This window comes from Mixophyes fleayi, chromosome 8 (assembly GCF_038048845.1).
Source record: "Mixophyes fleayi isolate aMixFle1 chromosome 8, aMixFle1.hap1, whole genome shotgun sequence".
In the NCBI taxonomy this organism is placed as follows: Eukaryota; Metazoa; Chordata; class Amphibia; order Anura; family Limnodynastidae; genus Mixophyes; species Mixophyes fleayi.
Window position 1 is genome coordinate 100470656 of NC_134409.1, and position 20329 is coordinate 100490984.

General features: G+C 44.2%; 1 protein-coding gene across 1 annotated transcript in view; it reads right to left on the reverse strand.

Moving 5' to 3' along the window:
* Positions 1-20329, reverse strand: part of ADSL (adenylosuccinate lyase) — a 33299-nt gene continuing 12970 nt past the window's right edge. The window contains exons 8-13 of the mRNA XM_075183002.1: positions 15703-15772; positions 15094-15241; positions 13859-13949; positions 12181-12270; positions 11509-11685; positions 1-141 (exon numbers count right to left, since the gene is read on the reverse strand). Of these exons, the coding sequence (XP_075039103.1) occupies positions 55-141; positions 11509-11685; positions 12181-12270; positions 13859-13949; positions 15094-15241; positions 15703-15772 (663 nt within the window). The 3' untranslated portion in view covers positions 1-54. The remainder of the gene's footprint in view (positions 142-11508; positions 11686-12180; positions 12271-13858; positions 13950-15093; positions 15242-15702; positions 15773-20329) is intronic.

A 20329-nucleotide genomic window follows, 5' to 3' on the forward strand; every position in this document is an offset into this window, starting at 1 on the left:
TAACTTAAATCCATCTATTTTATTTTCAAAATAAATATTTCTTATTGACACTCTTCAAAGGTCCAACTCAATCTTCACATCCATTTTACTCTGGTAGGGGGTCAGTAAGGGAATCACCTCCTCCTTCAGAAATCTCACAACCTGTTAAAATAAACAGAATATGAATGGAAAAAACTCTTTAGTGAAATACTAGTAGGGTAGCAAGTTTGGGATACATTAAGCACAATTTGTTTGGTTCATCCGGCACCAGAACACAGTAACTCGGTAGGTAGATTTCAGTACAGTTTGCCTAATGCAAGATGAAACTTTTGTGCTTGCCACGTCTGTCCATTTCTAAGAACTATGCCCTACCAGTTTGTGTCAGGACAGGCAAACTGGGGACTTGTCCATAGCAACTGGGGGGAAACTTCCTTGTATGAAGAGAATTAAAAATAAAAAGGCAAAGTTATTTGTTAACGGTTACATTATTTTTCTCCAAAGCCAGTAGAGGACACAGGTATAACTCTTGCATTAGAATCCACCAGAACAGTCAATCCAATCCAACAGAATCCACCAACGGAAGACAGGACATTTTAAAAGTACAATTCCTCCAGGGTTGGTTAACATATAACAATCTAGGAACAAATATCATAAACACAAACCAATACCCAAACACATTGGAAAGATCCTAATCCTCCCTTCATGCAGAAGCTACAGAATTACATATGGCATATTGCAAGCATGGAGAGTATTACGTACTACCTACACGACAAAATAAGATTTTTACTCACCGTAAAATCCATTTCTCTGACTCCATTGGGGGACACTGCAAGACATTGGGGTATAGTAGTGGGTCCAGGAGTCTTTGTCACTTTATCTACTAGTAGATCTTTGCTCTCCTCCCCTACTATGCCCCTCCTCTCCTGTGGATTCCTTAGTTTTGACTAACCAAGCGCGAGAGGAAAGGAGGCGATAACACCCGGTTTTATGTTATAGCAACATATGAGACCACTTTTCACACACAGAACTATATACAGAGCAAGGGAGGGTGCGCAGTGTCCTACAATGGAGTCAGAGAAATGGATTTTACGGTGAGTAAAAATCTTATTTTCTCTTTCCTGCCATTGGAGGACACTGCGAGACATTGGTGATATACCAAAGCTTCCTCAAGGGAGGGATTGCTCTGGACCAGCTGCGTGTAAAACTCTGCGGCCAAAGCTTGCATCGGCCGACGCGAAGCCTTGTAATCTGTAAAACTTGGTGAAGGTGTGGACGGAGGACCATGTCGCCGCTCTACACAACTGTTCCGCCGACGCGCCGTGTCTAGCAGCCCAAGAGGCGCCCACTGCTCTGGTAGAATGCGCCTTTAACCTCTGCGGGACGGGCTGCGAGGCCGTGATGTAGGTCTCTCGAATTGTGGATGTAATCCAGCGGGCAATAGACTGCCTTGACGCTGACCATGCCCTTTTCTGTGCCTCATAGAGGACAAATAGATCCGTGGTCTTCCTAGAAGGGGCCCTGCGTTCTATATAACACTGTAGTGCTCGGACTACATCCAGTAATTGTAAAGTCTCCTCTTGTGAGTCCTTGCTGGATCTGAACGCCGGAACCACAATCTCTTGGTTCAGGTGGAATCGAGAAACTACCTTAGGGCTGAACGAGGGCTTTGTGCGAAGTACCGCCCTGTCTGAATGGAAAATGAGAAACGGGGGGGGGGGGGGGGGGGGGTCACAGCAAAGCGCCCCTAGTTCCGACACTCTACGTGCTGACCCTAGAGCCAAGAGGAATGCTGTTTTCCAAGTGAGATGCCTTAATGTTACTGAATGTAACAGTTCGAACGGGGTCCTGGTAAGGGCTCCCAGGACCAAGTTGAGGTCCCAGGGTTCTACTGGGTGGCAAAATGGGGGTTGTATGTGTAGGACGCCCTGCAGGAACATTTTAATGTCTGTGTAGTCTGCTATCTTCTTTTGATATGGAGAGCGCCGATACTTTGAGCGACCCTAGACGGAGGCCCTTACCAAGGCCGTCCTGCAAGAAGTCTAGTAAGCGGGGGAGGTAAAATTTGGAAGTGTGGAATCCTTTAGATTCGCACCACATAATATATGCCTTCCAGACCCTGTAGTATATAGAAGACGATGAAGGCTTTCTGGCCTTGATCATGGTAGCAATCACCCGTTGTGAAAAGCCCCTCGCTTTGAGAATCAGGGTTTCAGTAGCCACGCCGTCAAAGCTAACCGATCTAAACCTTGGTAGAGGAAAGGACCCTGAACCAGAAGATCTGTTTGCATGGGGAGGCGGAAAGGAGGGGCTGCTGCCAGTCGTGAACTCTGTCTGTGAACCACGCTCTGCGTGGCCAATACGGGGCTTATTAGGATCGCGGGCACCCGCTCTCTTTTTAGCTTCTTTAGCACCGAGCCAGCATGGGAATGGAGGGGGGGAATATGTAGACCATGCGAAACCTCCATGGGGTCATCATGGCATCTGTGAGCTCTGCTCCTGGGTCTCGTGCCTTTGCACCGTACCGCGTGACCTGATGGTTTAGCTTGGATGCCATTAGGTCGATCTCTGGTGTGCCCCAGTGATCCACCAGAAGTGAGAATACTTACCTGTTTAAGGCCCATTCCCCTGGGTGGAGTCTTTGCCCGCTGAGAAAGTCTGCTTCCCAAATTTGTACCCCCGGTATGAAGATGGCCGAAATCTTGGGAACATAGAGTTCTGCCCATGTCATTTTCTGTTCCGCCTCTCGCATAGCCGCAGAACTGCGAGTGCCGCCCTGGTGATTTATGTAGGCTACCGTGGTGGCATTGTCTGACTGAATCTGTAGGGGTTTTCCTACAGGTATCTTTGAGCTCTTGTCAGAGTATTGTATACTGCTCTGAGCTCTAGTATGTTTATTGGCAGTTTGGCTTCCTGAGGGGACCAGAGCCCCTGCAGCCTCAGGTGTCCTGTTACGCCTCCCCCCACCCTGACAGACTTGCGTCCGTTGTGACGAGCGTCCACGCCCAGGTCTGTAGGGATTGGCCCTTCTGCAAATTGTTTCTGGATGTCCACCAGGCAAGGGATAGCCTTGCGTGTGTGGACAAGTGAATGATCTGTCTGTCTAACTGGCTCTGAGATCCCGACCACTTGCGTAAGATTTCCGTCTGTAGTGGCCGGGAACGAAACTGTGCGAATGGATCTGCTTCGAATACCGAGACCATTGTTCCCAGGAGTTTCATGCAACTGAGGATAGAGACCCTCTTCTTCGCTAGGAGGGCCCTGGCTTTCCTGCGCAGTGCTAATGCTTTGTCCTCCGGGAGGTATATTCTCTGGGTCTGAGTATCGAATATTAGACCCAGGAAACGCATTTGTTGGGCTGGCGTTAGCGACGACTTTGGTATGTTCAACAGCCAGCTGTGACTCTGAAGTAATTTCATTGTGGTATCTATCTGCTGTGATAGGAGGGCTGATGATGGTGCCTTCAATTGAAGGTCGTCGAGGTAGGGGATAATAGTTATTCCCTTCTGACGCAAGATCCCCGCCATGGTTGCCATGACCTTGGTAAATACCCTGGGTGCTGTTGGTAGGCCGAAAGGCAGGGCCTTGAACTGATAATGTGCCTCCTTTACCGCAAAAAGCGTAGTAGGCACTGGTGCCCCTTCCAAATTGGGACATGCAGATAGGCATCTTTGATGTATATGGATGCTAGGTATTCCCCTTGCTCTATAGTTGCTATTACTGAACGCAGGGATTCCATGCGAAATTTCTGAATCTTTAGTTGCTTGTTTAACAACTGGAGATTTAGAATGGGCCTGAATGTGGCATCTGGCTTTGGTACGAGGAAAAGGCTTGAATAAAACCCTTGACCCCTCTCCAAGGGGGGTTCTTCTACTATTACCTTTGTTGCCAGAAGTCTTTGAATTGCCTCTTGGAGCGCTTTGCGCTTGATTGGACAAAGGGGAAGGGGGGTGCGGAAGAATCTTTGTCTGGGGGACTGGGCTATGTCTATGATGTAGCCCCGGGACACTATTCTTTGAATCCAGAGATCGTTGTGGACGCCCACCACTGATCGCTGAAATGCAGGAGTCGTGCCCCTACCTCTATCTCCCCCAGCGGAACCCTGTCAAGCGGAGTTCTTTTCCGCTGGGCGCGAGGCTCCCCTCCTAGGCACGCCCCTGCCCCTCTGTTAAAGGATCCTCTAGAAGCCGAGAACGGACCTCTTGGTGTGGGGCCCCACCGCCTCGGGCAAATTTCCGAAAGGACCGAAATCTGCCCTGGCGGGGTCTATTGATCACCGTAGGGAGAGCAGTGCTCTTTCCCCCTGTGATTTCGTGAATCACCCTCTCGAGCTCTGAGACAAAGAGGGTTACGTCAAAGGGTAGATTCTCTAATGCTCTCTTGGAGTCGGCATCTACTGCCCACGACCGTAGCCATAGGCTATGGCGCGCTGCCACAACGAGTGCCGAGGACCTAGCATTAACAGATACGGTGTCTCTGTGGGCATTTACTACATACTCGGACGTCTCGTTTGTGTTCTGCTAACGTTAAGAGCTCCGTGCGAGGAGTGTTGTCCTTAAGGCCTATAATCAATTCCTCAGTCCATAGCTGAATGGCCTTGATAGCCCATGCTCCGGCCAGATTTGGTCTAAACAAACTGCCAACTGCAGTGTATGCTGAGCGGAGCGCTAAGTCGCACTTCTTATCAGTGTGATCCCTAAGGGCTATCCGCTCCTGAACGAGAATGGTCGAGGAAGACGCTAGGCGTGCCACTGGCGTGTCTACCCTAGGTAAAGGTTCCCATTTTGCCGCGTCCTCTGGAGGCAAGGGGTAAAGGGATTTAAACCTGGCAGGCATCAAAAACTGTTTAGTGGGCCTTTGCCAGGCTTCAGCTATAATCTCCAACATTTCTGGTGAATGTGGGAATGCTGCTAGTTGTGCCTTGGTTCTTTTAAAAAAGGGACACCCCTGTGGGTGCTGATGGTTCAGGCTCAGCGAATCCTAAGGTATGCCGGATACCTAAAATGAGACTATCCACACTATTTGCTGCATCATAGTCATGGTAGTCCTCACCTTCTGGGTCTAAATCTAACTGCCCTTCCTCTGCTGATGAGAGGTCTGATTCCTGATCCTGGTCTTGGACCGTATCAGAGATAATTCTCTTTCCCCTATGAGTAGTAGACATTAATCTACTTTCCCTGAGGGCTGGCCCTGTTTGTGGGACTGTGCTCTCGTCAGCCTGACTGTGTACGAGCGTGAGTGGAGTAGAGCTTTCACGTACTTCTGCTACCAGCAGCATGGCGTTAGCTAGTTTCTCCATGGTTGATGAGAAGGATCGTAGCCAAAGCGGTTTTTCCACTGCTGTAGGCACCTCCCGGGTTGAACTGTCTCGCGCCTGGGCGTCAGCGGTACAGGCTGCACAGAGGGCGTTCCGGTCTGTCTGTCCAACTGAAAATTTTGTATTACATTTGGAACAGGTATAATACAACACAGAAACTACAGAGTGTCCGTTGCTTTTTGCTGTCCCCTTCTCAGCCAGTCGTTTTTTAAGTAACTTAAGATCACACAATATGTATTAAAGAGAACTAGACAAATGATGGCTGTTAGGCTAGGCAATCTACCGAGTCTCTATACCAGGTAGTCCTAGAATATCAAGTCACCTCTCCTCTAACTCTATATCTACAGTACTGTATGTGAAAGGATACAAACAAAAAAAACAAAATGCAATGAATCACAGACCCATAACAATAAAGAAACCTCTGTTTGATACCTCCGTTTGATATACTTAATAGGCACAAGCCTTTAATGATACCCGGATGTCTAGTACTGCAGCAGAGGAGCGGCAGAGTAGGAGAGTCAGGTAGCGCTGTTCACGGTGGTATCCTGTGTATCCACGTGCAGGCTGAGTTCCGTTTGTGGGCGGAAATGAATGGGAGGAAGGAAGTGTGATCGTGGCTCCTCCTCCTTTGTTGCTGGTCGCTTCCTGTTCTCCAGCGATAGTGCCCCATTCAATATGGCCACTGTGATCGCTAGGCGCACGCTGTATTAGTTAGCTCAGGACGCGTGCGCTGTGTACCGCATCTTCTCTCACCTCCTAAGGAGTGTGAGCGATGCTTTTTTTGTCCCCTTGTTTTGCTTGTTGTCGAGGGGAATTGAGCGGGGACCTGCCGGCATGCACAAACGGTCAGCGGGGCTGGGGGCTGTGGGACTGACTGACCCCTATTACTGGGCTGCAGTTCTGATCTCCGCTATGAGCACACTTGAGCCCCGGGAATAAATTGCCTCAAATTGCCCCCTGCAAGCTCGTTTTTAGGGGAGTGCCGACAGAGGTGCCAGTAAGTGAGCTTCAGCTGCTTCTTACCTTATGCGGGACCCAGAGTGAGCAGAGCCAAGTCTTGTTCACTCACCTGGGTCTTGAGATCGAGCCCCGCGATGCACCTATAGGGAAATAAAAACGTGAAAAAAACCTAAAGCTAACTCGGTATAAGCAGGAGCCCATACCCTAGTGACCTCTGCTCCTAGTCACTTTAAAGAAACTGAGGAATCCGCAGGAGAGGAGGGGCATAGTAGGGGAGGAGAGCAAAGATCTACTAGTAGATAAAGTGACAAAGACTCCTGGACCCACTACTATACCCCAATGTCTCGCAGTGTCCCCCAATGGCAGGAAAGAGAAATAACAAATTCTACAAGGTTTGTACCCCGTGGTATTTACAAGGAAGCAGTAGCTGCATATCCTCCTCGACTCTCCCTCCCGCTATTGCATATAGCCTTTGGCCTGCCTCCGGATCCCCCAGGCTGGGTGCAGTGCACCATGGGTAAGAGCCTTGTCTATGTTGAAGATTGATTTCTAATGGCATAGGTTGATTGTCCCCAGACATGTTGCATATATTTTCATTAGTGATATCACTGTTGAAATTTGTGCCTTTCCTACTAACGTGTAGAAAAAAAATAACTACTTACCAGTAAAAAGACACAGAGGAAATCTGATGAGAGGACATCGCGACACTTCCAAATGACATCAGTTGCATGCGCAACTGTTTTTTTTTTTTTAGCTGCAGTGCACAGACTATGGTAATATTAATTTTATTCCTAATCCTAACCCCTAACGTAAAGGCAATACTTACCTGGGTCCGTGCGTTGCCCCTTTAAAAGTCGAAATTTCCAAGTTGTGCATGCAACGGACGTAATTTGAAAGTGTTGCGATGTCCTGTCATCGGATTTCTTCTGTGTCTTTTTACTGGTAGTTATATTTTCTATGTCGCTCAGTTCATTATTAGAATAATTATGTAGGAATAAACAGTGTCAGTGTTTACAGCACCGATAACTCGATTACCACCCTCCTACTACCCCCCCCCCCCCCCCCCTTCAATATAATGTCTGTGTTTTTCGTGTTGTTTCCTCTTTAAATTAAGAGTTTAAAAAATAAAGTCCTAAAAGGGCTGTCTGGGTGGGTACAAATCCTCCATTGGTTTCAATGAAAATTATTTAATGGCAAGTTAATAAAATATCCTTTTTCTCCTTCAGCTATATTGGGGTACACAGACAACAGACTCTCTGGGGACATTCTAAAGCCTTCATAGACTTCAGGTAACCACTACCTGAAATACCTTCCTCTTAGATGCCATCTATGCTGAAGCAACAATATGCACCTGTGAATCTTAAGAATGGATGCAAGGATGATCCCTTGGTCACCAATACCTGTTCAGTGAAACTTCCTGGGCAGCAGGGTGGCTAAGTGGTTGGCACTTCTGCTTCACAGCGCTGGGGTCATGAGTTCAATTCCAAACCATGGCCTTATCTGTGTGGAGTTTGTATGTTCTCCCCGTGTTTGCGTGGGTTTCCTCCCACACTCCAAAAACATACTAGTAGGTTAATTGGCTGCTATCAAAATTGACCCTAGTCTCTCTGTCTGTGTGTGTGTATGTTAGGGAATTTAGACTCTAAGCTCCAATAGGGCAGGGACCGATGTGAATGAGTTCTCTGTACAGCGCTGCGGAATCAGTGGCGCTATATAAATAAATGGTGATGATGATGATCCCTCTGCTGCCATGACTAGGAAACAATTTACAGCACAATAGTATAGGCAGAGAAAATACAGAAGGCAGCTTGTCAAAGAAACCATTAAATGGATGATAAAGATCAGGCACCTTTTCTTTTACGACTGGATGAAACGAGGAGCATAACTCCTGACAGACATCCAGGTGTGTAGCTTGGATTCCTTCTTTAAAAAGAACCAAGGCTAGAAGGACAGACCACAATGCCGTCAGAGTACAGTGTCCTTCAACCAACTGAAAACATACAGAGCAGCTAATCCTGGCCTAAGCATTTGACAAGTTAATATGGCCTTTATGCAGAGCATAGCTACATAAACTCTACTAGATCTAGTGACACATAGGAGGCAAGTGACAAGCCATGGATACAGATGATTTTAGGTGCAATATTTGATATATGTCAAGAAGCCAGAGTTTACTAGAGAAATGTAAACTTAGGAAGATGAGAAACAGCAACTTCCTCAAATGTTCTTTGTGAGCTAAAAGCAAATGAAGAGCCTTTTCCAAGGGTACCGATAAGAATCGCAGTGTATGAGGAAAATACACTCCCAATGCATGACAGTGGTCTAAAAAGCTACATATACCTTCAGTCAGATAATGCATCGACATTTTAATGATTGTAAACTAACCTTTTAGAAACAAAGAAATCACTACTGAAGATCACTTATGATAATGTATAATAAAATAAACCTTAAAGAAAAACCCACATTGGACAAACAGCAAAATATTACAGCATACAGTAGCATCAAATAAACCAGGTGAATGAAGTACGCCACTGCCTTGGCATTGTCCGACAGCATCTTCACCGCCATGCAACAAACATCACTCGCAGTTCTAATACATTGATTGGAAGCTGGATTCCTTCAGAGTCCAAAGACCCTGAAAACGTCCGTGAAGACAGACAGCACCCCAAACCCAAAGGCTGGCATCTGTCGTCACCAAAGTCCAAACCCAGATCAAGAATGTGTGACCCCTGCAGAGATAGCCTTTTGGGAGCCACCAAAGGAGCGACTGATGAATACAAGGGAAAAGACGAAATACCTGACTGGAAAGGTTCAGCTGAGATCTGTTCCACTGTGAAAGGAGTTCCAGCTGAAACTCCCGTGCATGAACTGAGCAAACTTGAATGTCTCGAAAGTTGATACCATCTTGCCAGAACCTTCATGCAGAAGTGTACAGAGGTCTTTCTGACAGCCAATACAGACTTTATCATGTTCTGAATCTTGTCCGATGGCAAGAACACCCGCTGTTTGGGGTTGTCAAAGGAGAAGACCCAAAAATATCATCCATTGGGACAGGGTGGATTTGGTCTTCTTGAAATTGAGAATCAACCCATGGTACTCCAGAGTCAGTGTTGTCACCGGGACATGGAAAAGAAGTACAGATGCGACTCTTCCTTGATAAGATGATAGTCACCCCCTATGACTGCAACAGTGCAACCATGATCTAGGTAAAACCTGAAGCTGTGACAAGAGCAAAAGGAAGAGCCTGGAACTGGTAATGGTCCGAATGAACAACAAATCAGAGAAGGGACTAATGGCTCTCCCGGATGGGAACATGCATATATGCATCCCTGATGTTCAGAGACATCCCTGTTCCATGCTGGGAATTACTTATCTCAAGGATTCCATCTTGAATCTTGGCACCCACAACTGGGTGTTCAAAGATTTGAGGTTCAGAATCTGCCTGAACGAGCCATCAGGCTTTGGAACCAGAAACAGGTTGGAATAAAACGCCAAACCTCTGAGGAGAACAATCACCCGTGAGGAAATCAGGGAGTGGATGATCTCTCAAAGAGCCAGGCACTTTTTTCATCCTGCAGGGAGCCCTGTGGAATAGAACCATCTGGGGAGATCCATCATGCACCCCTGGTCCCTAATTCCATGGACCCAGGCATTCATAGTAGACGAACCACAGATCCCGGAAGAGGAGAAGACCTCTGTGTAATCAGAGAAGGCTCTGCAGTCTCAGGGACCGCCGCCTCCGGAATGACCAATACCTGGCGCTCAGCCTGTATCAAATACTTCAGAGGAGGAGAAAACCGAAACCAGACCCTGTACTAAAGTCGATAGACCTCGGACCAAAGTCCATTCCTACGAGACTGCAGCCACAGGCCCTGCAGGACCCTGGCCTAACAAAACAGGAATGGGTTCCGCCAGACACTGTTGGGACATGAAGTGTCCCCAAAGTACAGTATGCCATGGAGACATACTGACACAGAAACAGTAGAGACCTGGCTTTACCAAACAGAGTACGCTGGGTCTTGGGACACAGTAGGAAAGAACTGAGGTCAGTAAGTACAAAGAAATGCCCTTCTCTATTAGAATTGGCACCAGTCATGGCTTTATATATTGTACTTGGCATAACAAATATCAACTCCAAACTTTTGGAGACGGTTTTTACATTTTGGACAGATTTGATGCCGATACTGCAAAGTCTGTTCTGCTAGCTGGTTTCTGAACCAAAGCTGAACAAGTAACTGCTGTTGCAGAGGTATAGGCAACTGGCTCAAGGTCATAGAGGAAACCAAGCTTTAGAGGCATGGAGGTGGTGTATGTCTTTCCGACAATGTAAATGTCGGCAGGCTATATGCAGACCCTTGCATTGTGTGACAAGTGGACAATGTTGTCAGTGTGATTGGAATCACGTTGCGACATTTAAAAACCAATGCCACCGTGTCCGCCGGCTATACACCAAACCTGGCGGCATTGGTCTTTTAATGTTGGCAACGTTATTGGCGAAATTGTGAATTTAGCCTGCTAACATTTAAGTTGTCGGAAACGCGTACGGAACCCTTGTCGGCCACCTCCTCTCTACCCCCATGATTTCAGCCCAGGCCCACATTTTGCCTAAAACTGGCCTTGGCTACAGCCATTATATCTCAAGTCCAGTATGATGAATAAATTGCAAAATGTATGTGGGTGGGAAGGATAGTATAAATTTCACCATCTGCATTCTGTCTGCCTATTTGGTAGCATTTGCAATTGTGAGTATAGTTTTAAAGTGTTTCAGAATCAGCAGAAACTTACTATATTAGTTTGCACACTGTACTCCATTAGATAAAGTATTCATGGTATTAAAAAAAAAAAAAAAAAAGAAGGCCCTTTTGTAAATCCCATAAAATAATATGACTGAAGAAGTCCAATAAATTTGATATAACGGTATGGGGCATATTTCTCGCGGCGTTAAAAGTATTACAGCAATTCTAAGCTCCCTGAGCTGCGAGCAGAAAGCCGGCGTTAAATGTACCGAAATAACGGTAATTACGCACACTATAGTGCGCAAATCGCCTTACTTTTGCGAGTAACGCTGACAATTGAATATGCCCCTATGTGTAGAAAGTAAATCTCAGTTATAATCTATTGGACAGCCATGGCAACCTACACACTGTAGTAGAAACTTACAAATGGTGAGTTGTACATATGAGTTTATTACCTGTTACCTGGCCTTTTACTTTTTTAAACAGCTAACTGGTACTATATACGAGATATGCTAGTCTCACCTGTTGAGGTGCACGGCCAATAAAAGATTTCGGGTCGAGTAGCTGTTCCAGTTGAGCGTGTATGGGGGCAAAATAGGGCTCAGATCGGATTCTGCTGATCAGGTCATTGTCTCCACCCTCCTGTTTTACTACAGTAGCGGCTTGCTGAGATAGCACTCTGATGCGCTCATGGCAGTCCTAATGCAAAGAAAAGATTAAAGGCCTTTTTGGTCACAATAGCCTCTTTTCAGGTAAAAATGATGTGCTCATCATTTTATATTGGCGATTGCAGGATGTATCTGTTGCCTACACAAAGTAGGCAACAGATACATCCGTTATTAATGAATATACAGCCATTCAATACAGTAATTACTAGCCTATCAGACCACTAAGAACTAGTGACATCACTGCGTAAGGTACAGGTCACTAACTGGAATAAATCAGAAAACAGGAAAGCTACATTTATGGATTGGTTATTTATTTGTTAGTAATGTCATTACTACAATGGTTCAAAGAAAATATTGTGAGCATTATCTATGGTCAAAGACCAAAAAGGTGAGTAGGTTTAAAATCCGATAGGAAAATAATACTAAACAGTATATTACCCTGACATGCAGCAGGTTGTAGGTACAGGATATAATACATACAGGACTTGTTTAAGATGTCCACAAAATTATATCCTAGTAAACTAACCTGCCTGTTTCCTCCGTTCTTCACCATCGCCATAATCACATTCTCTGTGGCCATAAACGGGAGCTCCTGGCGGATTCGCCTTTCAATCACCTGTGCCAGAAAGATGTCACCAACATTCAGCGTGCTAGATACTTCATGTCACTTAATACTGCACAGTAATGGTTAGCTATCAGACAGACATACTCCTGATTTTTACTCTGGCAATGAAAAACACTGCAATCATTCATATTTCCTATACCTACATCATTATTTAAAAGGAAGGGAAGGAACATTTTGGGGAGATAAAGAATACCATCTGCCAAAAGTACAGATCAAAGATTTCCCTTGCAGTGTTTGGCAGTATATTGTATCAATGCTGTATGGCATTTTAATTACCATTCAGAAATGCTAGCTGTATATCCAGCACTCTCAGAGATATTTGTGTGAATATCAGCTATGAGGCATTCAGTGATTTTCAGCTCATGCATGAAAAACTTATCCAACCAGATAGGTAGAAACTCTTCTCAAGACAAAAGATGAGCACAACAATACACAACACTACTGCAATGCAAATTGTGCAGTTTATACACACTGATCAGCCACAACATTACAACCACCTGCCTAATATTGTGTATGTCCCCCTCAAGGATCACACTGCCTCAGTCGGCTTGCCTTCCTCCCATACTCCATTCTGGTGCAATCTCTTTTCCAGGTAAAGGACACACCCGGCCGTCCACATGATGTAAAAGAACAAGCGATTCATCAGACCAAGCCACCTTCTTCCATTGCTCCATGGTTCAGTTCTGGCGCTCATGTGCCCATTGTAGGCGCTTTCGGCGGTGGACAGGGGTCAGCATGGGCATTCTGACCGGTCTGCGGCTATACAGTCCACGCTGTGCACTTTCTACCATAGCCAGCATAAACATTTTCAGTAATTTGTGCTCCAGTAGCTATTCTGTGGGATTGGACCAGACGGGCAAGCCTTCATTCACCACGTGCATGAATGAACCTTGGGTACACATGACCCTGTCGTTGGTTCATTGGTTGTCCTTCCTTGAACCACTTTTGGTAGGTACTGACCACTGCATACCGGGAACACCTCACAAAACAAGCTGTTTTAGAGATACTCTGACCCAGTTGTCTAGCCATCACAAATTAGCCCTTGTCAATGTCGCTCAGGTCCTTATGCTTGCTCATTTTTCCTGCTTTCAATACTTCAAGTTCAGGAACTGAATTCACTTACTGCCTAATATATCCCACCCCTTGACAGGTATCATTGTAACGAGATAATCAATGTTATTCACTGACAATGGTTTTAATGTTGTAGCTGATCGGTATATATTCAAATGGGTGTAAGCATCTAAAAATATATTGCCATATAGTTATGTATTATTTGTAACTATATAAATTTCGATTTTTGGGATTTGTTTTTTCAAATTCAAAATGCTCCCTATTGTGTGTGTATATATATATACACATATATATATATATATATATATATATATATATATATATATATATATATATATATATATATACATACATTGGATTGCTGTACAGCACTGTGTAATTGGTGGTGCTATATAAAAAAAAAAATGATGATATTGCTAGAAAGCAAAATCAAAGTGTAGTAAATTTGCCAGTTTTGTAGCAAAATATCATAAATGCTACAGGATCAAAGATTTGGGTTCAGTTTCACCTTTGGATAAACCACAAGCCCCTCAGAGATATTCTGCAGAGTGCTGAGAACAATGTCTGCTGTCAGAAAAGCTTCAGCCAAAGAAATCCGCCTGTAGAGAACAGAAACATACTTTAATAAATATTGGAGTAGGCATGTGGTAAACAGGGTAAAAAACAAGAAGAAACAATGGAATGGAAAAATTCTAGATAAAATTCACCTATGTGTAATAGCTTACTGGATGATCCAGCCAAGGACACCATATCAGTTCTTAAAAGTAAAACTGTGGCACAAAACACCAAAAGGTACAGTAAGTAAGTTCAGTCATGAAATAGAGCAATTTAACTGCTTAGCTATCTTATCATAGTATTTTTGCCTGCTAAATGAATATAAATGCATTTCCAACTTTGATGGATATATATTTTTTATAAGAAACGTCTACCTAAAGAGCAAACAACCTGGGAGCTGTACTGTGCGTGCTGACAGCCATATTGGCAACATGTTAACCCTGGCTCTTTAGATTCCTAACACCATCTTGATGACAATTAGAGAGGAGCGAAGATGCAGTGAAATAATATCAAGTTGATTTTCATGGCAGAGCAAGCAGTTTCGCCAGAGGTGCAACATTCCAGAGCTACAAAGTTTAGTTTTGCTACGCCATTCCGCACATGATATTGTAAATTGCATATAATGGAATCTATGCACAGAGCTGGAAGAGAGCCAGTCAACCCATTCTGCGGCATGGTGTGGTTTTCCTTGCAAACCGTGAGAAAATTTGTAGCCAAATAGTTTTGAAAATTCTGCTCATCTTTAACAATATACTTCTCCCCCTTGCTGTCCGATCATCTTACCTTCTTATTATTGTTGCACTGAATCTGTAGCACAATAACAAATGTATAGGAATATAGGAACTAGACAGCAGCAGGTGGGTATTTAAACTCTGTGTGCATCGCCTCAATTAGCCCATGCATAGGCTCTGTACGTCACAAACAGTGTTAGTGAGAGGTGAACCTAGACTAACAGGCTACAGATAAAGCTACCAGCAGTACAGTCACAGTGTACAGAATATCCATGTTTTTGTCTTTTTTTTCAGTGTCTATAAGTTACAATCCATTATTTTTGAGAAAGGATTGGGTTTCATTGTCTTTTGGGTTTCATTGTCTTTAGGTGGAAAAGACAATGAAACCCATTGGGTTTTTTGGGGTTTCATTGTCTTTAGGTGGAAATCCCTCTTAGATGTCTGGAGATGCGGGTACCTGTTAGCGCTGTCATCCAGGGTACGTTCAAACCACTGTACAGATGCTGTCTGCAGTGGGTTCAAAATAAGAGTCATGAGGTGGCGAGCCAGGCTGCAACAGCGCTCAGAGCGCATGGGATTTCTCTTGTAGGGCATTGCACTAGATCCTGCAAGAGGAGCAGATCATATCATTTCACATGACTGGTATTATCTTGGGTCATAAAACCATCAATTAATTTTAAGGAATAAATATTTTAAAATTCTTTCCTCCAATGCCAAAAGGGTGACACAGACATCGCTAAAGGGGTAAACTCCACCCAGTCCTCCTCTTTGGCTGAGTAACCCATCATCTACAGAGCAGGGTAAGTTAATAAACAGAAAGAAGAAACTCTTAAAATAAATCCACTGAACACAGCCCGAATAGGATAAAGGCAAGAAGAAACAAAAACAAAACAAGCATACCAGGATTTTGTATATAGTGGTAGCATTTATAACCGCAGCATCTTTGCAGCAGCTGAAAATTGCTTTTAAATACTTTATGTAGTGATGTTCAGCAAAAAGACATAACTTGAGGGTTTCTAACTCATTTTACTGGTTGACGGAGCCTTTTTGAATAGCTAGGACTCACCAATTTGTTCCTTCTCAAATGGCTCCTCCAGCTCTTTCAAGTTGGCCAGCAATCGGATGTCAGTACATATCTATGGAACAGAAGAAAGACTCTCTCAAATGGACACACATAGTTAATCTTTCATCATTCTTGCTTCAAGAAAAGGATGCTGGTGCTCTTACAGTTTATGAAAACTTGTGAAAAGGTAATCTCAGATGAATAAAATAACGAAGGAGCTTCCACATCTACTAAGCACTAGTTTTATGCAGGCTGACCAGGAAGAGGTGAGAGGAGAGCAACATGAGACCATTAGACCCATCAGAGTCCCTGGTAGATCCAACGAACAGAAAGCAGCTAGTAAGTAAAATTCTGGTTTTATTTAACTATTAGTACTAAACTACAAAATGTAGTTTTGGGTGGTCTTTAAGTAAACAGATTATAGAAAACAATATAGATTCAAATCTAAACTGAACATTACTATTCCTATTTTTCAAGAATTATCCATTAATAGGAACAAGATACACTTTTACATGGAGCCTAGTGAAGTACTCTGCCGACTCAGAAATGTAGGAACAAATACCTATAATATAGCACATAAGCAGCCTCGGACTGGCCTGCCTATTCACCGGCAGGCCCAGCTGCGTCGAAGCTCCGCCCCCTCCGCTGTTAGGGCGGAGCTTATGGAGAAGATGTCACTTGTGATGGCGGCGGCGACACTTCGATAACAAACCCTACCGCGCAGGTGCAGAGAGAGTGTTATTTTTCACTTTCAGCAGGGTAGTTCATCTTGCCGCGGCCGCCCAGAGGAGCAGGAGTCCGGTGTTTCTGCTTGGAGGTGGTGAAGGTATAGAAACATATTACAGCCCTACCTATCAATATCTCTCTGTTAGCAGCAAGTATTAGTCCAATTCCTAGCTGCTGCCATAAAAATGATTTTCAGGGTCTCTTTGCTGATGGGCTAATGTGTGTGTGTGTGTGTGTGTGTGTGTGTGTGTGTGTGTGTGTGTGTGTGTGTGTGTGTGTGTGTGTGTGTGTGTGCGCGCGCGCGCAATGGGGCTTGTGGCAATGTAAAGGGGGTGAGGACAGGGGGGTTTGTTAAAGTGAAATAGGAGTGAGCAGGTGGCGCTTATAAACAAAATGGGGTGAGAGCAGTGGGGCTTATTATGTGAAATGGGGGTGAGAGCAAGGATCCTTATTATAAGTGAAATGGGGTGAGAACAAGGGGGGCTTATTATAAGTGAAAAGGGGGGTGGGGGCAGGGGACTTGTAGTAATGTAATGTGGGTGTGAGGTAGGTGGTGGCTAACGTGTGCCATTTTATTTGTGGGGTGACGGTGGGAAATTTAATTTAATAACGGGGCCTATTAATTTAACATAAGGTGGCGGCACCGTTAATTTAATGTTGGGGTGGTTTGGGGCTATTAATTGAATATGGGGCTAAGTTTGGGCAGCAGGGCTATTTATTAAATGTGAATGTGAATTATTTAATGCCGGGATGGTTGTGGGAAATGGTTATATTTATTAAACTTAAATGCTATTTATTGCTAGGCCTGTTTGGAGGTAGGTTTATTTATTAAATGAAGATACTAATTATTTAATGTTGGGCCTGGTTGGAGGGAAATAGATCTATTTATCACAGTGAATACTATTATTTTAATGTTGGGGCTGTTGTTATTAAACGTGTGTACTATTTATTTAAGGCCAAGGGCTGGTTGGAGTTTTCTAACTTTCTTGTACCCCTTTTTTTTCCCAGGTAAGACTCTCAACATTCCTGGATCCAGACAAGCAGCAACTGAGCTAAAGACACCAGCAGCCACAGGTCAGGAAAGAGACAAGAACAGGACACACATACTCGGGTACATACAGCAGGCGCGCACACTAACATTGAGTGCACACACATACTGGGCTCCGACTACCATTTATTTGGCCCCGCCTACATGAGGTTACTTTTTCCAGGGCCACTTTTTGTTCACAATCTGCCCCTGCCCTTTTCTATGTAGGTGGGGCAGACCAGAGTCACAAATTTGTAAAGCGCAAGTCAACTGCACCGTTAAGAGCCGCACACGTCATGACGTTGGAGCCTGCCCAGGTGACCACAGAGAGGAGATGAAGCAGCGGTAAGTAACTTTATTTTATTGTAATTTTTTTATTTGCTTTTTTTTTTTTTAACTTGACAATGTTCCCTTTTTACATGGTGGGGGGGGGGGTAGCATGTTCTTTGCACAATATGGTTTGGGGGCAGTACTCTGTGGGATAATATTGTTTGGGGAATACTATGAATTGTGTCATAAATTGAACAATGTGGCATAAGCTGAACTGGGGCACTACTGTGTGGCATAATATGAACATTTATTTGTTCCATTATTACTAATATATATATATATCTAAATGGAACACCTTGGCTTGACTATATTTTAGCCAACCCCTAAACGTAGTGAACACTGCAAGAACAGGTAGGAAAGAGCAGGACAGGCTGCCAACTGTTCTGATTCTAGTGGGGCAAGACTTTGTCCTGATCTAAGGAGCGGGGCCTAGACTATGCACTCTTTATATACACTACATTTCTTGATATACTACACTATGTTAGCTATGTCCTTCATGGGCTGACCACTCCCCCCTCTAGTGTCTGGTCTCGCCTCTACGGTGATTGACCACACCCCCCTTTGGTGAGCCCCTACCATTGCAGTCCCCCGGTGGGCCCCTCATGCCCCAGTCCGACACTGCACATAAGTCATTAAATATATGGATAAAATGCACTGGTATAGGATTAAAACTTTGTATCTTTCATCTGTCTAGTTTACAAAATATTTACAATAGGAATGTAACACAGAAAAGTAACACCTATCCAATATCAATGAAAACAAGACACAAAAAGGCATAAAAGCAAAGCAAAAACCAATGAAAACACACATACTATAAACAACTTCATATAAAGAATATAATTATGTAAAAACTGTCAGTTTCAACTGTAACCACCCATTTTCCTTATTAGCATATCTCTGAATCTTCAGAAAGCCAAATGACAAAACTAGTATACATTTCTATAGATGATTTTCAACGTCAATAACTTAACAGTAAACTAATAATTTTTTATCGACTATTCCACATTAAATCCTAAAGAATATTTTATCAGCAAACATTAAAGCCTAACCATAAATGATAAAATTTGATACTATCTCCATTTATTACTTTAGTATTTAGAAATGTTTGCCTCACCTATGATTACGCTAAAGTTTGTCCAGCCGCCAAGATGGTTTGTTGGGCAATTTTATAACACAATGAAACCACTGCTTGATTTGAGCTATATTTCTACTGAAGCTCACTAAGCCATAGATGCAAGCTACCAGTGAAGGTAAAACACATTCAAATCATCACTGCATTCCTTTTTTTTTGTAACACAACAGAAAAGCATACACTAAATAATAAATTGCTTAATCACAAGATTGAGAGTTCTGAGTTTAGTGGGCAAGTACCAGTCCAATAACACAATACATATTTTGAGCTATGAGTCACCAAAAAACCTGTTACTCTAACTGTTGGCGTGTCACAAGGTTCCATTCTTGGCCCCCTTCTCTTCTCCTGTATACTTCTTGCCTTGGTGACCTTTTCAGTTAATTTGGTCTTCATTACGATCTATATGCTGATAATCCTCTCCAGCCGTCTTTATGCTATTTACACTTAGATGTCACAGTGCTTTCTTAAGTTTAATTTGTCTAAAACTGAACTCATCCTCCTCCCACCCTGCAGAGTTCCCTCCACTCATCTCTATATTCATCGACAACCTTGCCTTTTGCTTGGTCCCGCAAGTTTGCTGCCTAGGAGTCATCCTCAACTGCTCACTCAATCCCTCTTCTCTACCATGCAGCTGCAACCTATGAAACATCTCCAGGTCCAGACCCTGTCTCACCCTCTAGGCATCAAAGACCTTCATCCACTCCCTTGTCGTCTCTCATCTGGACTATTGTAACCCGCTTTCTCTCTGGCCTTCCTACCTCACACCTGCCTCTCCCAACCCCAATTCATCCTCTACGTTGCTGTTAGTCTTATTTTTCTAGCCGGCTGCTCTGCATCAGATTCCCCTCTCTCCCAGTCGCTATACTGGCTTCTTTTCCGCTGCATAGTCCAATTGAAACACTTTACTCATCTATAAAACCCTCACTCAATCCTCCCCCTCCCCCCAACATCTCCAGTCTCATCTCCTTCAATACTCCCCTCTCACCCTCTCCATTCTGCAATGACTGGCACTCATTAACTCCTCTTACTTTAACTTGCAAGAATTCTCCCCTGCTGCTCCCCTTTTCTGGATCTTACTCCTTCTCCCAATCAGGCTTTCCACCTCTCTGCAAGGCTTCAAACAATTTCTCAAAACTCATTTCATCATCAAAACCTACCAGCTTTCCTCCCAAACCACCCCTACTTCCCCTATCTACACTGTCCCATTCCGTCTGTGTCACCCCCATTTGCCTCTCACCTCCAGGGCCCTTGTGTCCGCCTCCTTTCGCTTCCTATGCCACCAGCACACCTGTATCTTCCCTTCTCGCCTCAATCAGCGGCTCTGATCCTTTTGCTGCTTCTTAGGGACCTATTCCTACCACCGAATTCTAAAATTTGACTACGACCAAATAGTTCTTTACTCTGGTGCATGCAGC